Source organism: Scyliorhinus canicula, chromosome 20 (genome assembly GCF_902713615.1).
Source record: "Scyliorhinus canicula chromosome 20, sScyCan1.1, whole genome shotgun sequence".
Classification (NCBI taxonomy): domain Eukaryota; kingdom Metazoa; phylum Chordata; class Chondrichthyes; order Carcharhiniformes; family Scyliorhinidae; genus Scyliorhinus; species Scyliorhinus canicula.
Window position 1 is genome coordinate 27,027,163 of NC_052165.1, and position 25,474 is coordinate 27,052,636.

Genomic DNA, 25,474 nt, shown 5'->3' on the forward strand with positions numbered 1-25,474 from the left:
ATTTCACCTTCTGGCTGCTAAAAGTACGCAAGCCCTCAGAATTATTTTTAAACAAACATGACCACTGCGATCAAATACACTCTAGCCCAAGGTGTTAGACCCTTAATTTGCCCAATACTTAGAATCCAATATTCCTAAAGTCTTCCAGTCATTACAGGCACTAACACCACCATCAAATGGCTCATTAAAGTGAGCCACACAAACCAGGGAGTTCCGATAGTCTATTTCTGGTCTGTGCTGCGTTTCTGCTCTCCGTTTGGGATTTTTCGGACATTACAATTGGCCTGGGTACCCCTACCTTATTCATTGTACAAAATAGGCATGGCTTGGGCATAGCTACAATGTAACCCATTTATAGTGACACTCACTCTCTGGTCTCAGAGGTGAAGAATGGGCAAAGCGGTGAGGTCCTTAAGAGAATGGTAATGGTAAAGAAGAGTCAGAAAGGGGAGTAAATTGCAAGCAAAATGGAAACTATAATTGTCTACTGCTGAATTCATTTGGCTGTAGCTAGATAGCAGACCCTGAATTTTGCAGTGGATGTCCCAATCCCCCACTGCAACTTCAGAAGTTGATCAGCAGAACCACAAGAGCAATAAGTAAAATGGTAATTTAGCCCATTTTTACAAATTATCAAACAATTCATGATTCCTCAGGAGTTGCTGTTGCTGGTTAAAATATTTGGATGGTATAAACTGAAATGTTGTTTAACAGTAAAATGGGTAAATATACAAACAATTGTAGAATCCATGCTGTGCAGTTTGGTTCCACATCAACATTGCAGTTATATTGGAAGTGCAGCCTGAATCTGGAGCCTGAAACCAAACTGATGTTGGAGTAAAAATTAGTTCACTCCATTTTGCTTTGGAATCAATTCATACCTTCATAACTGACTTATGCTCCAAGTTTAGTATTGGTTATAAAGCCAAAACTGCTTTGTACCATTTTATATTTGAAATGTAAATGCATGCAAAAACATTTTAGAATGCTTGGAAAAGTCCTGAGTGTATTTTACTTCCCACTGAAAATTAGTTCTCTAGCACATTTGTGATGTGGTAATGTCCTCGCTGTCTTTGTAAGAATGGCCAACAGCAGATGGGCAGAGTTAACATTTAATACGAGTGTGCAAACTGGACCTCTCCCTTTCCCCATTGATAGATGAAGAATATTTAAAATACTATAATGCTTGTAGCAAAATAATAGAAAACATTCTCGTGTTACAATTCAATGGGCTAGAAATTGCCTTGTGTTGCACTTGTTTTTGATTGCAAAATTAGTGAAAAGCACGTCAAGAAAGGCTTTGGAACCACTGCTCAATCCGTGGGACCCTTTTTCTAGGCGGCCTGCATCAACACAGAATAGGTTCCTGTCCCTTAGATATGTAAATTAGGTGCTCAGCACATTTGTTAAATAATGAACAAAGTTCGTTGGTGATCAGCATGGTTGCAGGCAGAACTATTTGCTCGCGCCCCCCCCCCCCCCCCCCCTCACCTACCCCGAGTCACATGCATCCCCTCTCCATCCCCCACCGCACTCCCCACACCAACCTTATCTGATCCTTCTATCCTTCTGAGACTTGCCCATGTCTGTCATAGGTGAGGCAGGCAGCCTGACCTTGATGTATATGCCAGGGCAAACCGCCTGTGAAGGCACACCCAGCAGCAGATATGTGGATGAGGCACGAGGGCAAATTTCTATTGCTCCTTTGTGGCATCTCCGTCCAGGCACGTACAAGTCATACATCGCCAGTTAGACCCCAAAACAAGTTCAGTCTTGTTTCTAGGGCAACCGGCCACAGCAATTGCTGTGCTAGCTTTTATGGCACACCATTGCAAAGCTTATTGTGAAACCAACAGCTTCTACTAAAAAATATTTGATTTTAATAAAAGGTACCCTTACGTCCAGAGAAAATACCAAATAAAGTAAAATGATTATTCTAAAATTTAGGAAAGGAGGCTACAAAATAGTTCATTCCTTGGGGTTCCATTTCGGAAGTAATATTTATTTTTTTAAAAGGGTTCATTTCACCATCTCTGCATGATGCAGGACCACTTCAATCAAATGTAACAGCGAGAGTGAGTTTCAAAAACTTTAATTCCAAAAAGATTTAACCAATTATTTATCTTATTACTAAATGACTCACGATACAAATCAACAATTTAAAATTTCCAAATTGCATTAATACTAAATGTTAAGTTACTGACGTTTCCTTATCTATGTGACTATAATCTGATATTCCCACTGACAGTGATTGGCTGTTAGAGTTAATAGCTGAAAGTACCTTCAATCATCGGTGATAAATAACCAGATAGGATAAAGCAATTAGTTATTGCATGTGTCGCTGTACTTCTAGTCAGATTCAAGATTGAAAAGGTTTGTAACTAAGAAGCTTTCTTATGTCCCATTATTCTAATACATTTTGCACCAAAAATATCACCAAACATCCACAATAAATAAAGCCCCAGGTTAGCTAACAAATGAGCAACTGCGTCTTGGCTAGTATTGAACAAAGTAATCATTGCTCAGGATCTCTGAGGAGCTGATTAATAATGATGAATGAGTTGGTGCACATTGTTACTGAAAAATGCAACTCTAGATTGGTGTGGATGTGAGAGAAAGAGCCTAATATCCTTCCTCTCCACATCTTTAATTAACGGTGAATTATGATTGACAGAAAAGAGTTTCTCTCTACACTGATAATTTGGAACATAGCAGTTGCTATGATGATTTAAAAAAAGAAACAAGACCCATCTAGTTTGTCTTCTACAATCCTGGTGGCCGCATGAGACAATAACAATGGAGTTGTTGATTTATCATCGCAATCAATCTCTATCAGTTAATCTACAGCAGATCCAGAGGCTGTAGTGAAGTCAGGGATTGAGTGGCCCTGGCAGAACCCAAACTGAGCATCAGTGAGCAGGTTATTTCTGATAGTGTTGCCACTGACACCTTCCATTGCTTTGCTGAAGGTGGAGAGTAGACCCATGGAGCGATAATTGGCCGGGTTGGATTTGTCCTGTTTGTTGTGGATAGTACATATCTGGACAATATTTTACATTGCTCGGTTGATGTGGGCTGGTTTAGCTCACTGGGCTAAATCGCTGGCTTTTAAAGCAGACCAAGCAGGTCAGCAGCACGGTTCAATTCCCGTACCAGCCTCCCTGGACAGCCGCCAGAATGTGGCGACTAGGGACTTCTCACAGTAACTTCATTGAAGCCTATTCGTGACAATAAGCAATTTTCATTTCATTTTCATTTTTCATGTCAAGTGTTATAATTGCACTGGAACAGCTTGGCTCGGGCAGTTAGTTCTCGAGAAAGGTCTTCAGTACTAATGCCAGAAGTTGTCAGGGCCCAAAGCCTTTACATATCCAGTGCCTTCAGGCATTTCTTGATATCACGTGGAGTGAATCGAATTGACTGAAGATTGGCATCTGTGATGCTTGGGACCTCCAGAGGAGACCGAGATGAATCATCCATTCGGCATTTCTGGCTGAAGCTGATTGAAAAGCTTCATTACTTCAAGGTTAAGGTCATCAAGCTAATGCTGTGACGTTTTGAATGTTGACTATATTCAACACCGCAAAATGTCATCGGATTCCGATTGTTTTACACGCTTTGTACAGTTCAAACATGTTACCAAAGTGCACAAGCTCCATTTTTGGCTTAACTGGTAATCTTGGGCGGGGTTCTCTCAGCACAGGGCCAGGCCGGAGAATCGGCGCGACCAGCGCGAATCTTGCCATGCCGCCCCGACGCCGGGATGCGATTCTCTGCAAGAGCGAAGAATCGGCACCGTTGGCGCGGGCAAGGTCGGCATGGCACCGACCGGGGGGGGGCACTCTACGGGGCCCCCCCCCGGCAATACTCCGTCCAGAAGGGCTGAACCAAAAAGCCAGAGTCCCGCTGGCACCGTTCTAACCTAGTCTTACCCGGCGGGACCTCGGCGTGGAAGGGTCTGGGGGTGGCCTGTGGAGGAGGGAGGGGGCTCCGACCCCGGGGGAGGCCTCCGCTGTGGCCTGGCCCGCGATCGGGGCCCACTGATCGGCAGGTCGGCCTCTCAGGCTGGGGGCCTCCTTTATTCCATGATGGCCCCTGTATCCCTAGGCCATGTTGTGTCAGGGCTGGCGCGGAGAAGGGAGTCAGCGCGCATGAGTGGATATCGCGCCAGACCCACTGCGCATGCGCGCCTTGGCGCCGGTGCAACTGCACATGCACGGACCCCGCGGCACCCATCTGATGCCAGAATCGGCAGCTGGAGCGGCGTGGGTTGCTCTAGTGCCGTGCTAGCCCCCTGTAGGGGCCAGAATTGCTGACCCTCAGGCCATGTTGACGAGTCGGGAAACGCAACAGAGTTTACGATGGCGTCAACACTGAGCCTCAGGATCTGAGAATCCCGCCCCTTGGACTTTAATGCTTAAAGTCTAACATTTGCTTAATTATTTTGCCATGACGATATCCATTTATACATTTTACAACTTGTCTTATAGAAAAAAGCCACTCTTAGCATTTGCGCATTGCAGTAATATTAGTATTTGTTTCAGTGACGAGCGCATGCTTAATGCTTTTAATAAATCTGGTCTTGATCTCTGCTGAGGCGCACAGTGAATAGAAGGTTAGAATAATAAATAATCAGAAAAGGTTGTATTTATAAATCATGTTATCATTGCACTGAATTATCACAAACAAATGCAATGATTTACTGTGAAATGTGTCGGCAAATGCATCAGTGGTTTGGAGCAGGAAGTGATGACAACAGCTTCAGTCTCCCAAATATTTAATTGGAGGGAGTCTCAGTTCATCCAGTATTGGACATGTCAAAATATTGTTAAACCCCGGTTCATACATGCAAGGATCCAGACTCTTGTTTAAAACATGTTTACAATAATGGAGCAGATAACCTCACTGAGAAATCATCAGTGGTGCATACACAAAAGGTACATTTTTTTAAATGATCGTAATTTATTTTTAAATAAAAGCTTTCCTTGGAGCCAACAGGAATAGTTATCTTGATTCAAAGTCACCACAACTGTCCCCAATTCCCTCTTTGCAGCAGGCAAGGCAAGCATCTTGGCATGTGATATCTTTCAATGCTTTCAATGGAGAAGTAGCTGCTGTCAGTTCACGCATAAAATGCTAACTATACCTGGGGACCAATTTTCGGCCCACCTCAGGCTTATTGGTCAGAGCATAAGCTGTGGAAAATTGGACTGAGCAGAGTTTCTACCTGAATATGCAAATATAGAACTCGCTGGATTTTACAATTCCCCCGCCAGGGATTTAAAGTAGAGCAGGTGCCCACCCGATCACCATCCCACTCACCCGCATAGCATGGGACAGGGGTCAACTGCGCTCGGTTACAAGCCAATTCACAAGTTGTTACCTGTGCCATAATATGGTTGATGTGATTGGCAGGTGGGAGTGGGCACATGGGGTGGGATTCTCTAAAAATTGGGCAATGTTCCCACGCTGGCGGGAAAACTGGCACCAACAACTCCGGCATCAACAGCCCCCAAAAGTGAGGAATTCTTACTTTTCATGGGGGCTAGGTTGCTCCCGGATCGTCCCCGCTGCTCCAGCCGGCGCCGAAGGGCCGGCACGCGTTCGCGCATGTGCGGAACGGCCGGCGTGATCTCACGCATGCGCAGAATGGGGGTTCCCTTCTCCGCGCCGGTCCCTGGGCAATATGGCAGAGCCCTAAAGGGGCCCAGCGCAGAGGAAACAAGGCCCCCTCGGAACCAGCCCACCCGCAGATCGGTAAGCCCCAATCGCGGGCCAGGCCACCGTGGTAGCCACCCCTGGTCGGATCCCCCAGCCCTCTCCCCCCCCAGGACCGCCCCCGCACACTTACTTTCCAGATCCCGCCGTGTGTGAGGTGAGTAATTCACACCAGCGGGACTGGGCAAAACTTTATGGCCATTTGGCCCATTGGGGTCCAGAGAATCACAGGGGGGGGCTTCTGTCAACGACCTTCGACCGGCGAGGCGGGAATCCCGTCAGCCCCCAAAAAACGGCACCGGAGAATAGGGTAGCCGGCGGCAGGGCGGGATTTGCGCCTCCCCCCAGGGATTCTCCGACCGGCGCAGGGTCAGAGAATCCCGACCATGTTTTTTTAAAGGTGGGAAGGAAGAGGGAGGTACTTTCATCAAGGGGTGCTCTTTGCATACAGGGGGAAGCCTCCTAAGATAGTGTCAGCTGTGGAAGCCACATCTTACTTAATTCAGTTAATAAATATTTAAAGTGCACATTTTAGCAAGAACGTGAAGTTGAATTTATATTACAATTCATTGCTGTTGGCTTCCCATTACCTACTTTGGAACAGTATCAAATTGAGCACTTTGAGGGAGGTGGGAGATCAGAGCACTGGACAGTTGTTTCAGGTCAAAGTGTCACTGATCTCAACATGAACACCCCAACAGCATTCAACTGATTTCCTTACATTAACCACACTGGAATTGCTTTGGCGTTTTTTCGGTAACAGCATTGTAAAGAACAATTTGGTTTTCAAAAAAGCCTAAGAGGTCGTGAAGTGACCTGTATTAGTTTAAAAGATGAGCAAATTTCTGTGAGTAGAAATTTATTGCATGGAAACCTCTCTCATCGGAATTGTATTGTTCAAAAACACCAGGGCTGTCTGGGATGTTTTGAGCAGACTCCTGATCTCATCAGCATGATTTTAGTACCATACTTTGTGAGTGGAAACATGGAAGATACAGTAATTGGATGAGTGAAACGATTTTTATCATTGCTTTGTAATATTTTATTACTGTTCAATGCTTCAGGCAGATATTTAGGCCAGAGCGAATGCGGAATGGCGGAGTCAGATCCTACTTTCTTACCTGAAATTTTGTTTGCTTCTTTCTCGCCTGACCTTCTGTCTCAAGCCGGGTGACATCTGTGCAGTGCAATGCGATCAAGAGGCCGTCAGTCATGTGCTCATGTGCTGCAAAGTCGGACATTAGGAGGCCACTGCTGCCATAAACCACGTAGGTTAAAAGGTCCGGAAAGGCCAGAGAGAAAGTAAGAGAAAAGGTTTTGGGGAGAGAATTGCGGGAAGCGGAGGTCGGGTCAGACGACAGGGGAGGGGGGTACTGGGTCAGGCCTGGGGAGAGTCCACATGCCAGGGGTTTGTGGGGTTTTGGGGGAACCCCATGGGGGGAGGAATCCCTTGGGGGAAGTGGCCGTGTGAAGTAGGTTGCTATTCGGAGTAGAGAGGGTAGGATGAGGGTTCAGTGGTGAGGGGTGAGTCCCACGTGGGGGTGCGTGGGGAGGGGGTTGGTGGTTGGTCTGAGTCATACAATTGTTACTTAGAAGTTAAAATTGGTTTTAATTCTTCAAACATTTTCTGGGTAACTATTCGTGTAAGACAGTCAGAAGCATTCTGGACTGGAAGGCCTGCAGTCTGGCTTGTCAAAATGCAACCTAAAAATTTGCAACAGTTTTCCATCTATGCTTTCAGAAAATGTTTTTTTTTAAACACCTCTGAGAGTCATTTTACTGGCGGATGGCAGGACTTCAATAATGCCCAGGAAAAGCGAGCCAGCTATCCTTGGCCGAGTCCCAATTACAAGGAGGAATAAGACATGATGGATGACAGGACTTTTTTCACTTCCTGCCAAATGTTCCTTTTTCTGGAGGAGTTAAAACTGAAAAAAAGGCCGCTCTCATGCTGCAATTTTCATTTGGTGGCTGTCACCCAAGGAAAAAGCTGTGTTTTGCTGAGGCCTAGCCAAGTGATAATGGATAGAAATCAATTTAAGCACTTTAGAATCATTGGAATTAGAGTTCGCACTCTGCCCATGTCAAAACGGAGGTGGGCAGGATTTAAAAACAGCAGCAAGGACCAGATGATGCTATTTTGCCCTCATTCCCACCATGTGGGATTTTTGTGGTCCCAGGATAGAGGTGCACGTAGTGAGGCCGCACACAGAAATTCCCGACCTGGCTTACTTCAGTACTATTTCCATGGAGGCAGACCCATTTTGCTCGGAGACGTGTCCCACAGCACCTCAAAGGCACTGTGAACTATGATGAAAATGGAGTCTGGAGTCGGGAAACCTTTTAACAAGTAAATTCAAAATGTATTGGCAACTTCTCATAAGGTAATGGTGTAAGATAACGTATGTATGTTTTGATGATAGAGGTTTGCTCTTAAAAAGCAAGCAGCCATTAAACTGACCAGCAATGTGAAAACAAATGCCCAGATACGTAAGAATGCTGTATCCAGTGAAAAAAGTGATTTTCTGCATTCGAGTGTATTGACAGTAAGATTTCAATTTCATCCTGTGACTTAATATTTTCTTTGTTGGACAGGCCAGTCATCTGACTAGTCTTTTGGAAAAGTAGAGCAGATGGCTATCAACCCCATTGGTCCAAAAGGTTTAAGCAACCCCACTGGTCCAAAAGGTTTCAGTATATTCAGCTCTAGAAGCTTTGTAGACAAAGTTGTGCTTTGGATTTCCATTATGAAAGTTTGGCTATGTTCAAAATCCCACTATGAATTCATCTTAGCAGGGGTTGTTGATACAGCTGTCAAGAGGACTGTGAACTTTGTTTTGATTGACAATTTTATGAGCAGTTATTGGGGTTAAATTATTTTGAAAAGGTTTTTGTGTGGCTGTTTGTTTTGACAGTTTCCTGAGCAAAGACTTCCCAATGTCATTATCAGGCTCATGAGTTCTGTCCATAATGGATACTGGGTGATGGGGCTTATGAAGAAGTAAAGTGGATAGATGAACACATCCCTATTCTGTCTCATACTTACCAACCAGTGTAAAATAACAGTTATATTTCATTCTATCTGCTCTTATGTTTGCTAATTACCTCTTTGCTGAACCTTATCAAAACTAGTTTGGAAGTCCATGTAGTTCAGCATAGTTTTCTGCAGTTAATACATTTCTAATCCCACCAAGGTTTGCCTTAGTTAGACTTAAAACCTTGGGTTGTGACTCTCCTTTCTCTCTCTCTCAAATCTAACATCAAATTCAATTGTATTGTGGTTGATAGTTTCCTGCAATCTTCATTTCATTTTCAGCTCTGGATTACATGCTCCCTCCACAATCATCATTAGACAAACACAAATTGTCATTACCACAAATGCTTAACAAGAAATAAAGCCATTTGTCTCATTAATCAATCATGTTGGTCAAGTTTGGAAAAGCAACATGCAAGTTATACCAAACTCTCTCAAACCAAATGTTGAAATGCCTTTCTTTTGTAAGATTTAACTTGTTAAATTATGCACTAAGTAATGAGCCATTCTGCTTTAAAACCTGAATATATAATTCAGTATTTATTTGTTCTTTAACTCATTGTCTCTGCCATGCATTATTCAGCAGAATGCTTAGAGAACAGCTCTCCAGCCTGTTCATCGGCCATTTTAGCATGGGCCACTAAGAAAGGTGTGAGTACTCAGCAGATCTGGCAGCATTAGGGGAGAGAGAATCTCAGCTAATGTTTTCGGTCGATGACCTTTCCCCTGTGCAAAAGAAAGGTCATCCACTGGAAATGTAGGGGTGGAGTTTTGCTACAAGTGTTGGAACACTCATGTCAAGACCTTTTCCCTGTCCCAAGCTCACTTGACGTCGGATTGCCAACTGGTTGAATTAAGTACAGCGGGTGGAGTCCAGAAGCAGGAGCTCAGTGCGGCCCACTGCAAAAGCAATCAATGTTGGCCTAGCCAGTGATGTCCACTTTCCGCAAATAAATGAAAAAAGGGCAGGTCACTATACGCCATTGTGCGGCCTGTCAGTGTGCTTTTTTTCTTTATTCATTCATGGGATATGCGTGTCGTTAGCCAGGCTAATATTTGTTGCCCATCCCTAAGGGCAGTTAAGAGTCAATCACATTGCTCTGGGTCTGGAGTCACTTGGAGGCCAGACAGTCCAAGGATGACAGATTTCCTTCCCTAAAGGACCAGATGTGTTTTTACAACAATCGACAATGGCTTCATGGTCGTCATTACAACATTAATTCCAGATTTAAAAATTTAATTGAAATTCCATCATCTACCCTGGTGGGATTCGAACCCATGTTCCCAGAGCATTACCCTAGGTCTCTGGATTACTAGTCCAATGACAATACCACTTCGCCACTGCCTTCACAGGTCCAAGCAGCATCGAATCCACTGGAGCCACCATTGGTGTTAGGAGACATACTGAGATCTCATTAGGCACGTGACAAACAGACATCCATCTCCAGGAATTCCACACTCATTGACAAAGCTGTGGGATGGGAAGACAACCTTGCTATTTTCTTCGATCTGCAATGCAACCTCCACCTCCCACTGTACAGTCACCTCCATTTATTTGATTGGATGAAAACACGGGGGGGGGGGGGGGGGGGGGGGGGGGGGGGGGAGACTGTGTGACTCCAGCAAAATCGCCTTGCTGCTTCATTTAGCGCTGACAAGCGGCTCCTTAATTGGGTTGACTGTATTCCCATCACTGCCAGGAAGGAAACAGTCATCTCTGTGAAGCCACCTCCAGAGAAATCATGGTGGATGGGCCCAACACACCACATCCTCTAGTACAAAATATACAGGCCCTCCTGCTTCCAGCACCATCTCCAGCTTCCTGAGAAAATCCCTCCGCCTTATCTCCGTCTCTCACTTCTCTGTTGCTACCAAACCTGTTGAGTATTTCCAGCATTTTCTGTTTAATTGCAGATTTCCAGCATCCACAATATTTTGCTTTTGTAAGAGAGATGTATGAGATTTCACTCCTGATTGCTCCTTCCTGGGGAAGAACCCAAACTAATTTTAGTGCCTTTTCTTTGACAGGATCCAGCTAAGGACCTCACCATGGAAAGAATCATACGCATGAATCCGTTGTCTTCACTGATTTGTGATTGAAGTATTTTCCAGCACTGCAGCCTTTACCATATTCTAATTAATCAAATGTACATCCCTAGAACCAATGAGCGAGTTTACCTGTGAATGAAATGAACTTAAGCACTTAAAACTGATTGGAGTTTGCCTAAAAATCCCCTAAAATTTTACCCACTTTGAATTATTGTTCATATCTTTTTGGGTTTTAAAAAAGCCCGATCAAGTTGTACATCTATCACATTAATGCCAGCTCTGCATATATCGTAGAATATGGGAAGATTCTATAATCAATATTGGATGCTGATTGTTATTAATAGGTTCTGACATGTGTATACAGATTGATGGGATAACTCTGACTTCACAAACAGTGACTGGTGTCATACGTGCTCCGCACTAGTGTTTATCTTTCACGTCATCGGTAATTTGCATGAGCTTTTCTCTCATGTCGGCCAAATACACAGCTTTGCTTTTCGAAAAGAGGTAGATTTCTTTGCCCCGAGACACATTTGTCTCTGTTACATATGAGATCTCTGGATGGTTTGGAATCAAATGGTAGTGGCTGTTTTTACTGAGGAGGACAGAACCTGGATGTATACTGGCAAACCTCACAATCCATAGAATCCCTACAGTGCAGAAGAAGGCCATTCAGCCCATTGAGTCTGCATCAACCCTCTGAAAGAGTACTCTACCTAGGCCCACTCCCCTGCCCTATCACTGTAACCCCATGCATTGATTGTGGCTAATCCACCTAACCTCTACATCTTTGGTCACTAAGGAGCAATTTAGCATGGCCAATCCACCTACTTGTACATCTTTAGACTGCAGCTTTCTGCTGCTTACTACATATAGTAGAAACCAATGTATTTTTTGCTCAGTGAGCAAAGTAGATTACTGTATCTTTCCAAACAACCTTTGTACTGGCTTTTATTTAAACTCTGCCAGTCATTTGATTCTCATGGGATGACTACTGTTCTGTATAAATCCTATTTTCCTTCTCAAATGTGAGCAATAATTGTGCGCTGAGTTCCACAATGAAACTTAAAGAACAGTATTAAATTCCCTCAGGAGTTACGTCTCCACATAATTAACAGGATGTCTTATTCATGACTGAATTCCAGGTAGTGTTCACTCATATAATTGACATTCACAACCCACTTGCGCCTGAATCCTTTTTGAATCTTCATTCTCGTGTGCTCTTGAAATACCTTGCTGCAGCTTGCGAGAGATGCTTATAGATATACACACACGACACACACAATAAACTCTGGTCCAGCTAGCATACACGCACACAATAAATGTTGGCCCAGCTGGCATACGCATACACACAATAAATGCTGGCCTAGCTAGCATACACATACACACAAACACACAAACACATACACACACAATAAATGCTGGCCCAGCTAGCATACACACACACAATAAATGCTGGCCCAGCTGGCATACGCATACACACAATAAATGCTGGCCTAGCTAGCATACACATACACGCACAATAAATACTGGCCCAGCTGGCATACACACACACACACACTAAATACTGGCCCGGCTAGCATACACACACACACACAATAAATGCTGACGCAGCTAGCACACACACACACAATAAACGCTGGCCCAGCTAGCATACACACACACAATAAATGCTGACGCAGCTAGCACACACACACACACACACACAATAAACGCTGGCCCAGCTAGCATACACACACACACACAATAAATGCTGGTCCAGCTAGCATACACACACACAATAAATGCTGGCCTAGCTATCATATACACACACACACACAATAAATACTGGTCCAGCTAACATACACACAGACATTAAATACTGGCCCAGCTAACATACACACACACAATAAATGCTGGCCTAGCTAGCATACACACACACACACACACAATAAATACTGGTCCAGCTAACATACACACAGACATTAAATGCTGGCCCAGCTAACACAAACACAGACATTAAATACTGGTCCAGCAAGCATACACACACACAATAAATACTTTCCAGCTAACATGTACACACAATAAATGCTGGCCTAGCTTACATATACACAAAATAAATGCTGGACTTGCGAGCATACACACAGACAATAAATACTCGCCTAGCTCGCATACACATACACAATAAATGCTGTCCCAGCTAGCATATACACACACAATAAATGCTGGCCTAGCTAGCATACACGCACACAATGGCTGCGATCCTATGATCGCTGTACTGGAAAAGCAGCTCGCTTTGATAGCAGAGTGATGCCTTGAACTGCTGGTGCCACCTGAGTACCCTGGCAGTGCCAGCCTGGCACACACAATAAATGCTGGCATAGCTTGCACATGCACACAATAAATGCTGGCCTCGCAAGCATACACACAGACAATAAATACTGGTTCAGCTCGCATACACATACACAATAAATGCTGGCCCAGCCAGCATACACACACACAATAAATGCTGGCCCAGTTAGCATACACACACACAATAAATGCTGGCATAGCTTGCACATGCACACAATAAATGCTGGCCTCGCAAGCATACACACAGACAATAAATATTGGTTCAGCTCGCATACACATACACAATAAATGCTGGCCCAGCCAGCATACACACACACAATAAATGCTGGCCCAGTTAGCATATACACACACACACACACAATAAATGCTGGCCTAGCTAGCATACACACACACAATGGGTGCAATCCTATGACCGCTGTCCTGGAAAAGCAGCTCGCTTTGATAGCATGGTGATGCCTTGAACTGCTGGTGCCACCTGAGTACACTGGCAGTGCCAGCCTGGAAGCCAGCCTGGCATTGCCTCGGTGCTTAAGTGGCAAGGTGCCGTGGGAACCATCCCATGTTGCGTTTGGGCTGTGAGGATTTTGAGGATTCTTTTCGGGGTCTCTGAGAACATGGCATTCTGATCTCTCGCTACAATGGGGACCTCTGGTGAGTGCAACCCACCCATTGTAAAACAATGGGGCTCTGTGTGTCCTCGGCCGTGCGTTCCCAGTTCAGGCCCCTTATTCAAAGCAAGTCGCATTGAATAGCCATGTGTTTCTCGACACTGAGAGTGCTTGGAAACACACGGCTAAATGCGCTCGCGAGGGGGCTTTGTTCCCTTTTGGGACGATTTCCCCCACAATAAATGCCAATGTCAATTTGCAAGCACAAGGGCAGCACGGTGGCCTAGTGGTTAGCACAACCGCCTCACGGCGCTGAGGTCCCAGGTTCGATCCCGGCTCTGGGTCACTGTCCGTGTGGAGTTTGCACATTCTCCCTGTGTCTGCGTGGGTTTCGCCCCCACAACCCAAAAAATGTGCACAGTAGGTGGATTGGCCATGCTAAATTGCCCCTTAATTGGAAAAAATAATTGGGTAATCTAAATTTAAAAAAAAAAAAAAAAAAATTTGCAAGCACAGGAAGTGCTATATACTTTGATGGGGCCGCGCTGCAGTTAATTTAATCTCATCCTTCTTTCTTCCTCCTTCTGGAAAATGCCTCAACTCCCTTTGATAGCTTCCCCAGTGGCTTGGTAAAGAATGAACTGAATTGGGTGAATGTGAGCCTTGATCTACTCCTCCTGAACACAGTACACTAAAAAGCAAAGCAAATTTTCCTTCACTTAAAACATATACGCACTCTCTGAACTGTAGGAATTAAATTCACATCTCCACAGTGAAGCAGAACATTACTAAATTATTTATTACTGATCTGTCAGTCCGAGATAGTCAATATTTTAAAAAAATCAATGTTGCAAATATTGCAAGTAGAAAATGTGGTGGTTGATGTTTTAATTGATTTACTATCAACATGAGGTTGACAGTAACTCACTTGCAACTTGTCCATTTCGAGTTTTACGATTGACTCACTTATAGAAACATAGATCCGGTCACATGAATTTCCAAGATGTCTCCTTCAATTATTGTTCTACCCTTATCTGGGACAATAGGATATGTTTTATTGTGAAAGCAGAGTCCTAACAGAATAATGTTGTAGTATCTCACTACCACAAAAACTATCATGGGCATTGGTGGATGTTCAACTTCCCACTCAGATATAAAATTGGCATTGTTTCATGGAGGGTGGCATGGTGGCACTGTGGTTATCAGGTTCGATTCCGACCTTGGGTGGCTGTCTGTGTGGAGCCTGTGGCCATGTGGGTTTCCTTCGAGTGCTCCGGTTTCCTCCCACAGTCCAAAGATATGCAGGTTATGTGGATTGGCTACATTGTCCCTTTGTGTCTAAAGGTTAGGTTAGGTGAGGTTACGGGGACAGGGAAGGGAAGTGGGCCTGGTAGGGTGCTCTTTCAGAGGGTCGGCATGGACCAGATGGGCCGAATGGCCCCATTGTGCACTGTGGGGATTGAGGAATATTCACTTTTCATTGAAATTTGCTGATTTTTAATTTGCATTGATTTGCATGGAAATGTAAGTTAGGCCTTTTCCACAATGGCATAGTGGTATTGTCACTGGACTAGTAATCCAGAATTCTCAGGTAATGCTCTGGGGATCTGGGTTCAAATCCCACCATGGCATTTGCCGAAATTTGGATTCAATAAAAATCTGGAATTAAAAGCTGACCATTGTCGAGTTTTGTAAAAACACATCTGGTTCACTCATGTCCATCTGGCCGACATGTGACTCCAGATTCACAGCAATGTGGCTGACTTTTAACTGCTCTCTGATATGGCCTAGGAAGCCATTCAGTTCAAGGCCAATTAGGGAGATGGGCAACAAATGCCGGCCTTAGCAGTGACACCCACATCTCAAGAACAAATTTAAAAAACACCTGTTTTATCTTGCGGCAGTAGGTTTAAAATATATCCTAATATGTGTAGCATGAAAAGTTTCACCATTAAGTGACAGCTTAAAAATAAATGTGTGCATAAATGTTACACTTGTACATCAATCTCACTATGAATGCCCGTAGTGCAGCATAAATGCCTTTTCGAGATAAGAGAAATTTGCAACTCTCTTCACTAAAAGTCTTCAGAATTGGGGCAATTGGAGTTTTCACAATTAAGATGCATAGAATTTTGTTAGGTATGGATATCGAGGGATATGGAATAAATGGAACTAACTGGAGTTGTGGTGCAAAAATCAGCCAAGATTTGACTGAGGCAGGCAAGCCACAGGAGCTGAATGGCCAACCCCTGTCTCTATGTTCCTTTTCCATCATTGGAAAAGGGAAAGATGGACACATGAAATAGAGGCTCTGCTGCTAACAGCACATACTAACCTTCACAGTAGGCTTCATCATCACGGAGAGGCATAAAGCCAGTTTTGCACTTGCAGACTGCACCAACTTTCAAGTTCATACATTCAGAATTCTCGATGCATTTGGGGCCCTCGGCGCAAAAGTCATTGTCTGTGATGAGAAAGAACGATTGGAATGATTTTATTGAGGAAGCCTTCCTTGTCATCTAATAGGAATGGCATACAATGCTTTGGTACAGAACAGAGCCAGATCTGGGTTCTTACTCATTCAATCTGACATTTGTATCTATGATTCTATTTAGTGGGTAAACCATGAAAGGACCCATTGCCCATGTCTCCTCAATCTAATCATTCCTATTGATCTAAATTCATGCATCCAGGAGTCATAGAGTCGTATAACGCAGAGAAGGCCCTTCAGCCCATCGAGTCTGCATTGACAATAACTACCCCTAATCTCGCGCGCAAATCCAATTTGCCAGCACTTGTCCCATATCATTGAATGTGATGGTATTTAGCGTGCTCATCCAAGTGCTTTTCAAAGGTTGTGAGGCTTCCAGCTTCCACTACCTTCCTAGGCAGTTCATTCCAGATTCTCACCACTGTCTGAGTGATTTTTATTCACTCAAATCCCCTTGGAATCTCCTGATCTTCACCCTAAAACTATACCCCCTTGTGACTAACCCCTCAACCAAGGGGAACAGCTGCTTCCTATTTACACTGTCCAGACCCCTCATAATCTTATACACCAATCATATCCCCCTTCAGCCTTCCCTGCTCTAAATAAATCAATCTAAGCTTATCTAGTCTCTCCTCATAGCTCAGAGGTAAACTTCAAAATCTCTAGAAGCAAATAAACATGCATTGAGTCACATCCAGAGATAAAGACTGCTATAATTTTCCTGATTTCAAGTTGGCTCCAATGTTGTATTAGCCTGTTCATCAGACTATTTATTTATTGTAAGTTCCTTAATTTTCCTTGGAAGCTCTTTTGAGTGAACCAGACAACCCCTGTCAATGGTTGACAATGACAAATTGAGCTTGAAGTAGAACAGCAATTGGTGCGCCGCCTGTCACTGTCAAGGGAGTATTGCAATAAATGAGGAGAGGCTGGACTTTGCCGAAAAGATAGCATTTTCGGAGACCGGTGGGTGGAGTGGCAATTTGCTGCAGAAACACTTCTCCGTGCAGCTCCCCTCATTGACATTATCAACATCCACTACTAAACATTTCTATTATGCAGAAATAATGGGCCAGACATTTCACGGGAATTCACAACATTAGAATGATGCATTAACATCACTCGCCATTATAAATTCATAAAAACATATCCAGTGATTTGTTGAGTAAAAGAGAGATGACACGAGTTCCGATCCTTTGAATATTGCTGGATGATTTGCACCAGTCCACCATTAGCCAAAAGCAGTTTCTTTCTTGCTGTGAGGCTCCCCATTGAATTCATTGCGATTGTGAAACATCTGGCCCATTATTTGTTGTTTTATGCATATTAAAGAGTTGGGCCCAGTCCCCAGTGTGATTTTTTTTTTTTCTTGGGCGAGAGGTTGTCTTTCTTCCTATATTAATGTTCGCACTCTTGCAAAATCTTTCATTCCTTGGCTGGAAAACGTGTGTAATCTCGTCACGGATCTTTTTGAGTGGTACTCTTTAGCTCACTAGTTATCAGCGAGAGGTCAGATCCATTTATTCTTTGATAATTTCTTCCTCGGCCTCCAACCTACACAGATCTCTAGCTGACCCGGGTCAGAAAGGGAACACTCCAAGTGGAGAGCTATGGGCATGACCTATGACCCTCTGCTCCATGTCATAGCTGGAGCATGATGAATTTGCAAATGGATATGTGTCTTTCTGTTATTTTTTTCGTGCACGAGGAACAGAGATCATTAGCCCTCAGAAACATTGTACCACACAGTAACAGAACAGATAATAATTACACTGTGTCATCTCAAAGAAAATAAATGCTAATTTTATTCAGAGCAATTGTTCAGATTCACTAGATTGTAAGTGAAAGATTTAACTGGGAATGTTTGATCCAATTCCTAAAATGGAATGTGGTACAGTGATCCTGATTCAGAACATAACTTCAATGAAGACTTTAAGCTTTGCGTCGATTACCTCTGCAAACCTTACAGCAGCTGTTTGTTAAGGAGATTTGGTTTGATCGTGTGCAAGGCAGCGAGGGGCAGCTTGGATATAGAACACGCTGCATCGATTTGTCCTGTCAAGTGAGGCAGAAGACGTTAAGTAAACTCATTTAAGAATCACCACTTTGTCACTTTAGAGCTTTAATTGTTTAAAATAATCATTACTCTTTAAAGCAGACTCACTTACTATTGCTTTGAACAGAATCGTTTCATTATTTTTCTTACAAAAGGTGACCATTTAATTTTTGCCCTGTTTGCTACTGTTCACAAATATACATTTTAACAGATATTGAGCTTGAGCTTTCAATTGACCAAACAAATTTAACTCTTACTCCTCAAGCATTTGGAACATCTCTTCCCTTAATTCTCATTCACATTCGGAAGTGCAGAGTATCAGTTGCACACCTATTATCTTTATTTTTGGAAGTTAAGCCGGAATAAAACAAAAATCAGCGCACAAGACCGGAAAATGGTTCTATGTCACTTTAACAACATTAGACCATGTGACTCCCTGTGCCATCCTTGTGGTTTCTCTGAGCGTACTGCCACTTAGTTTCAGTTTGGCTGAAAAGTAGGGTAAGACTTTTCTTAACTTGAATTACCGGAATACCTTTTGTGTTCTTCACCCCTCTCCACCTCCATATAGTGTTGGATATTCCCATTCCAATTTAGAAAATAGAACATTACTTTCACAGCCATTGTGTAGGGAATCACAGAATCCCTACAGTGCAGAAAGGCCATTCAGCCCATCGGGTCTGTGCCAACCCTCTGAAAGAGCACGTTCCCACCTGATCCCCGTAACCCCACCTAACCGTTGGACACTAAGGGGCAATTCAGCATGGCCAATCCACTTAACCTGCACATTTTTGGACTGTGGAGGAGGATAGCGAGGCACCCGAAGGAAACTCATGCAGACACGGGGAGAAAGTGCAAACTCCACAGTCACCTCAGGCTGGAATTGAACCGGGTCCCTGGTAGCTGTGCTAACCGCTGTGCCACCATGCCTCCCTCAGTTCTTCCAAAACAGCCAGCTTTTCTTTTGGGCAACCCTTCAGGCAGCTAGATCCTGCAGCATAATTCTAGAATTTGCATCGATACTTCGTTACTCCATAAGTGAACCATTTAAGGAGGGGCTACAGACTCAGGAGTGGAAATTGTAATGCCAGCAAATAGCATTTTCTACCAGTCATTTTTTCTGTTTGAGCAGCCCGATTATCTAAAAAAGAGGAATGCCTTTTATGGGACAGCTGGGCTTATTAGAATCAAGGATGATCCAATTTCTAATCTAATCCTTTGAAATTTTCTGGGCACTGGGAGAATGGAACGATTTATAATTAATACACTTTTGTTTAAATTCTAGTGCGATTTGTGACTCAACTTTGCACTTGGATGAAGGGCAAGAGGAACTTCAGCAAGCACTGTGAAAGAGCAGAAACCTTGCTTCATGTTCAAAAAAATAGAGAGAATTAATACTCAGAGTTATGAATCCAATCCATTATGTACCACTTGTGTGAGCTACCCATCTGTCAGCAAGTGAACCCTGGACACAACAGATTTTGTGTTTGCCTAACTAAGACTGAAAGCATTGAAATTAATGACCACAGTCCTCATGCTGGATATGTTTTTTTGGCTGCAATTTTTGATTGGTAAAACAACATGCTCCACTCCCCTAGCCTTGTCCACCTTTGGCTTGGTAAAATTGGCAACCAGAGAGAAAATAAATCATGGACAGGATTCTCCAGTCTGCCAGTCCCGTATTCCTTGGCCGCGTACCATTCGCTGGTGGCGGGATTCACTCTTCCCGCCGGATATTGATGGGATTTCCCACTGTAGCCACCCCATGCTGCTGCGAAACCTGAAGGCAGGGCTGCGCTGCCGTTGGGAAAATTGAATCACAACAGCCGGAAAATTCCGGCCCAAGAGTTCAAGTTCTAAATGGAGTCTGGTGACCTCTCCCAATGAGGATGGCAGGTGCAGCAGATCGCAGCGTGCTGTTAAGGTCCAGGTGTCTTCTGATTCTGACCTGGACATTTACAACTGATCCTTCTCTGTCAACATCCTGGAAATGTCTGCTTAACCCTGCCACTAGAATGACTGCAGTAGCTCACAGCAACTTCTCAGGGCAATAGGAATCAACAATAAAAGCAGCCATTTTACCCATATCCTGAAAACAAACTAAATATAGCTAATAACTTGCAAATAACAAAACACTTGCATTTATACCTTAAAGCTTACATTTAGAATGAAATAGCTTTGTATGACATTTGAACAATTCTTACCTGACACACCATGAGATAACACTCTCCTGATGCTTTCCATTCTGTCATCTTCTGCCCACTGTAGTAAAGTTTGTTGCCAAGGACACATACAGCTGATAACAAAAGCACATTATTTCAGTTTTTATATCTGTTCAACAAAGCAGTCAATCTTTCTCAGTAAGAAAGTTGAAAAAATGAAGAACTTTAATTGGGTTCCATCTGATGTCCGATCAATCGATCAGCACCACACAGTTACAAACCTGCTGGAAAGGTGTTTGTTAAAACGTTTTGTCATAATATACACCAATATATCATGATGCAGACACACATTGATGGACACACACAGGAACCAATCAACATGTACAAACACCGCAGCCAATCACCAGTTAGAATACACACACTACAAAGGCAGAGGGCACCACGGTTCCCGTTCATTCTGGGTGCTGCCTCTGAGTGTAACAGGAACTCATTCAGCCCAGCACAGACTTACAACACATGCTGAGAGAATCAACTGGTTCGGACAAGGCTTAGGTCTCTAGTTCAAGTTAGCATCATTCAGACCCACAGTCATCGTGTGTTAGTTAGTTAGAAATAGTTAATAAAATTGAGTTGAACCTTCATCAGTGTTGGAAGTGTCTATTCATCTCTCAAGTCTACACTAGCCAACACTTCACATTTCTTTACCCGTTTCCCCAAAATGTTCGGACCCAATCTAGGCTACAGCAATCCACCAATACTGTGTCCAAAAGGCCATCTTTGTGTCTGAGCAGAACGGCTTTAACATTATAAAAATAATATTGTGAAAATGTACCATAAATAACACTGACAGCAAAAGATATTTGGGATGTAAACATAAACACCATCAAACTCCCCAATTTGTGTTTAGTCCTGACGAGAGGCTGGACAGGCAAGGCATGAAGCTATAAATAGTAGAGTACAATTGAAAATGTTTTCCTGTGATAACCCAAGCTTCACTGCAGGATCCTATGTATTATGCCAGTGCTAATTATTGATCTCCTTCACTAGTCGTTCTATATCCGCCTTAGTGAAACTGCTTTGATGCCACTTGACTTCAATTACTGCGTAATGGGGTTGAAATCCCCAGACTCCTTTGCCTACCAACAACTACTTATTGAGCTCTCTGCCCAAAGAAGGTCTGACCCACAGCGCCATGGCCTCCAAAATGGACAGGCCGAGGAGGTCCCGAATCCACCACAGCAGGAATGGGCACCAATCTGATCCACACAAGCCATTGAGCCAACCAGCCCACCACGGACTCCTAGTTGCTGTGTCACCATACACACTAACATGAATGTTATGTTGTAATATGCCTAAAAGAGATTGCAGCATGACATCATTAGAAGGAAGTATATCATGCAATCCAGTTTTAGTTTTCTTTCAGCAGAGCACACGCAGAGCTCTACAGAATGAAAAGAAGCAGACAGTAAATGAAAAGAAACACAGCGCACTACAGTCTTCAAGGATATCTGTATATCTGTTCATATGTCCCTCAAATTAATAAATGAACATATACCGAGTTTGCACAATCCCTATGTGATTGGTGCCTTTACATCATTATAAAAACACGACCTGGAGTAATGAATTGTGGCGGTAGAGGCTCCAGTTTCTTTCCTTCAAGCAGCTGAACAGCAATCTCCCCCACTTTTACCGCCTGCCATTGATTTATGTTGGAAAGATTTAAAAGTTGATCCTCGACCTGTTTGTCAAGGGTTAACGGGGTATGAGGAACAGGCAAGGTGGTGGATTTGAGACCAGGAAGAGATCCGCCATGATCTGATTGAATGGTGAGCAGGCTTGAAGGGCTGAATTGCCTACTTCTGCTCTTATTTCCTAAGTTCCTATGTCACATTATGAACACATCTTCCTTGGCCAGCCAGTCCGAGAGTCGAACTTGAACCCGGAGCTTCTGACTCAGAGGCAGGGACATTACCCAGTGTGCTACAATACATCCTCCCTACCAACTTTATCTAATTTAATGCTTAAAATTCTTGTACTATTTTGGGACATAAATTTCCCTATCCTGACCCCTCCTCTAACAGTCTTTACAGCAGCTTTATAGATTCACATATTCACCTCTCACTGACTGAAATATAGAGAGCTAAATGTTAAAGTGTTTCCTAAAGGTTGGACATGAAAGAATTTCAGTTTAGACTGGATTCAAAGTCAGGTGTCAAACATTCCGGATAGCTAATGTATGCCATTATTCAAGAAGGGAAGCAGCGAAAAAAACAAGTAATTACAGGCCAGTGAGTTTAACATCAGTGGCCGGGAAATTATTGGGAAAATATTCTGAGAGGCAGAACTAATCTCCACTCGGAGAGGCAAGGATTAATCAAGGATAGTCAGCATAACTGTCAGGGGGAGATCATGTCTGACAAATTTTACTCAATTTTAAGAGGAGATGACAACGCATGTAGATGAGGCAGTGCAGTAGATGTAGTCTCCATGGACTTCAGTGAGACTGTTGATAACTTCCTGTGCGGGAGGTTGCACAGGAAGATAAGAGCCCATGGAATCCAGGGCAGCTTGGCAAATTGGATCCAAAATTGGCTTAGTGGCTGGAGGCAGAGGGTGATGGTTGAAGGTTGTTATTGTGACAGGAATCCTGTATCCAGGGATCGGTGCTCAGACCATTGTTGTTTGTAGTAAAAATTGATGATATAGTTGTGAACGCGATGGGTATGTATCGTAGAATTTATCGTAGAATTTACATTACAGAAGGAGGCCATTCGGCCCATCGAGTCTGCACCGGCTCTTGGAAAGAGCACCCTACCCAAGGTCAACACCTCCACCCTATCCCCATAACCCCACCCAATACTAAGGGCAATTTTGGACACTAAGGGTAATTTATCATGGCCAATCCACCTAACCTGCACATCTTTGGACTGTGGGAGGAAACCGGAGCACCCAGAGGAAACCCACGCACACACGGGGAGGATATGCAGACTCCGCACAGACAGTGACCCAAGCCGGGAATCGAACCTGGGACCATAGAGCTGTGAAGCAATTGTGCTATCCACAATGGTACCGTGCTGCCCCTATGATCAGTAAGTTTGCAGATGACATGAAAATTGATGTTGGGGTGAATAGAGAGGAGGAGACCTTAGATTGCAGGATGATGTAGATGGGCTGGTCAGATGAGTAGAACAATGGCCAATGGAATTTAACCCTGGAAATGGTGAGTTTATGCATTTTGGGAGGGCTAACAAAGCAAGGGAATACACAATGAACAGTAGGACGCTAGGAAGTACTGAGAACCAATCTTGGGGTGCAAGTCCAAAGATCCCTGAAGGCAGCAGAACAGGTAGATTATGGAGTCACTTAGGATACTAGGCTGGTTTAGCACAGGGCTAAATAGCTGGCTTTTAAAGCAGACCAAACAGGCCAGCAGCACGGTTCAATTCCCGTATAAGCCTCACCGAACAGGCGCCGGAATGTGGCAACTAGGGGCTTTTCACAGTAACTTCATTTGAAGCCTACTTGTGACAATAAGCAATTTTCATTTTACATTACTTGCCTTTATTAGCTGAGGCATAGAATATAAGAGCAGGGAGGTTATGATGGAGCTGTATAAAACACCCATTAGGCCACAGCTAAAGTACTGTGTGCAGTTCTGGTCACCACATTATAGGAATGATGTGATTGCACTAGAGAGGGTGCAAAGGAGATTCACCAGGATGGTGCCAGGGTTGGAGCATTTCAACTATGAATAGTGACTGGTTAGGCTAAGGTTGTTTTCCTTGGAGTAGTGAAGGTTGAGGAGGGGACCTGATTGAGCTGTACAAAGTTATGAGAGGCATAGATAGGAAGAAACCTTTCCCCTTAGTAAAGGGGTCCATAACCAGGGGAACATGGATTTAAGGCTTAAGGCAGGAGTTTTAGAGGAGATTTTAAGAAAAACCTTTTCCCTCAGAGGGTGGTGGGAATCTGGAACTCACTGCCTGAAACATTTAGGAAGCGTTTCGGTGAGCACTTGCAATGTCATAGCATAAAATGTTGCAGACCAAGTGCTGGAAACGGGATTGAAATAAACATGTGCTTGATGGCCCGTGGAGGCATGATGGTCCATGGGGCCTCTTTTTATGCTGCAAAGCTTTATTTGACTCCATGAAACAATACTGTGCTAACACAATGCATCATGCAGTCACTCAGTACTTTCTAAGTTAAATAACAAAGTGACATGAAATCGGGGCTGGATTCCTCCTCCGGGAATGGAAAACAGGAGTCAGGACTATTTCTGAGTCTTGAAAAGTGTGAGGTGATTCATTTTGGAAGGAGTAACAGGAAGACAGAGTACTGTGCTAATGGTAAGATTCTTGGTAGTGTGGATGAGCAGAGAGATCTCGGTGTCCATGTACAGAGATCCCTGAAAGTTGCCACCCAGGTTGATAGGGTTGTTAAGAAGGCTTACGGTGTGTTAGCTTTTATTGGGAGAGGGATTGAGTTTCGGAGCCATGAGGTCATGTTGCAGCTGTACAAAACTCTGGTGCGGCCGCATTTGGAGTATTGCGTGCAGTTCTGGTCGCCGCATTATAGGAAGGATGTGGAAGCATTGGAAAGGGCGCAGAGGAGATTTACCAGGATGTTGCCTGGTATGGAGGGAAGATCTTATGAGGAAAGGCTGAGGGACTTAAGGCTGTTTTCGTTAGAGAGAAGAAGGTTAAGAGGTGACTTAATTGAGGCATACAAGATGATCACAGGGTTTGATAGGGTGGACAGTGAGAGCCTTTTTCCTCAGATGGTGATGGCGAGCATGAGGGGACATAGCTTTAAATTGAGGGGAGATAGATATAGGACAGATGTCAGGTAGGTTCTTTACTCAGAGAGTAGTAAGGGCGTGGAATGCCCTGCCTACAACAGTAGTGGACTCGGCAACACTAAGGGCATTTAAATGGTCATTGGATAAATATATGGATGATAATGGAATAGTGTAGATGGGCTTTAGTGTGGTTTCACAGGTCGGCGCAACATCGAGGGCCGAAG

General features: G+C 43.8%; 1 protein-coding gene and 1 long non-coding RNA gene across 2 annotated transcripts in view; one reads left to right on the plus strand and one right to left on the minus strand.

The window, feature by feature from the left end:
- The window catches only part of LOC119954981 (protein kinase C-binding protein NELL2-like), a 320,987-nt gene that overhangs the window by 197,615 nt on the left and 97,898 nt on the right, over positions 1-25,474 (minus strand). Inside the window, exons 10-12 of the mRNA XM_038780757.1 lie at positions 20,492-20,583; positions 18,184-18,286; positions 16,076-16,204 (exon numbers count right to left, since the gene is read on the minus strand). Coding sequence (XP_038636685.1) covers positions 16,076-16,204; positions 18,184-18,286; positions 20,492-20,583 — 324 coding nt within the window. The remainder of the gene's footprint in view (positions 1-16,075; positions 16,205-18,183; positions 18,287-20,491; positions 20,584-25,474) is intronic.
- The window catches only part of LOC119954982, an 86,735-nt gene continuing 69,318 nt past the window's right edge, over positions 8,058-25,474 (plus strand). The window contains exons 1-2 of the long non-coding RNA XR_005458352.1: positions 8,058-8,102; positions 10,781-10,853. This is a non-coding gene — a long non-coding RNA (uncharacterized LOC119954982). The remainder of the gene's footprint in view (positions 8,103-10,780; positions 10,854-25,474) is intronic.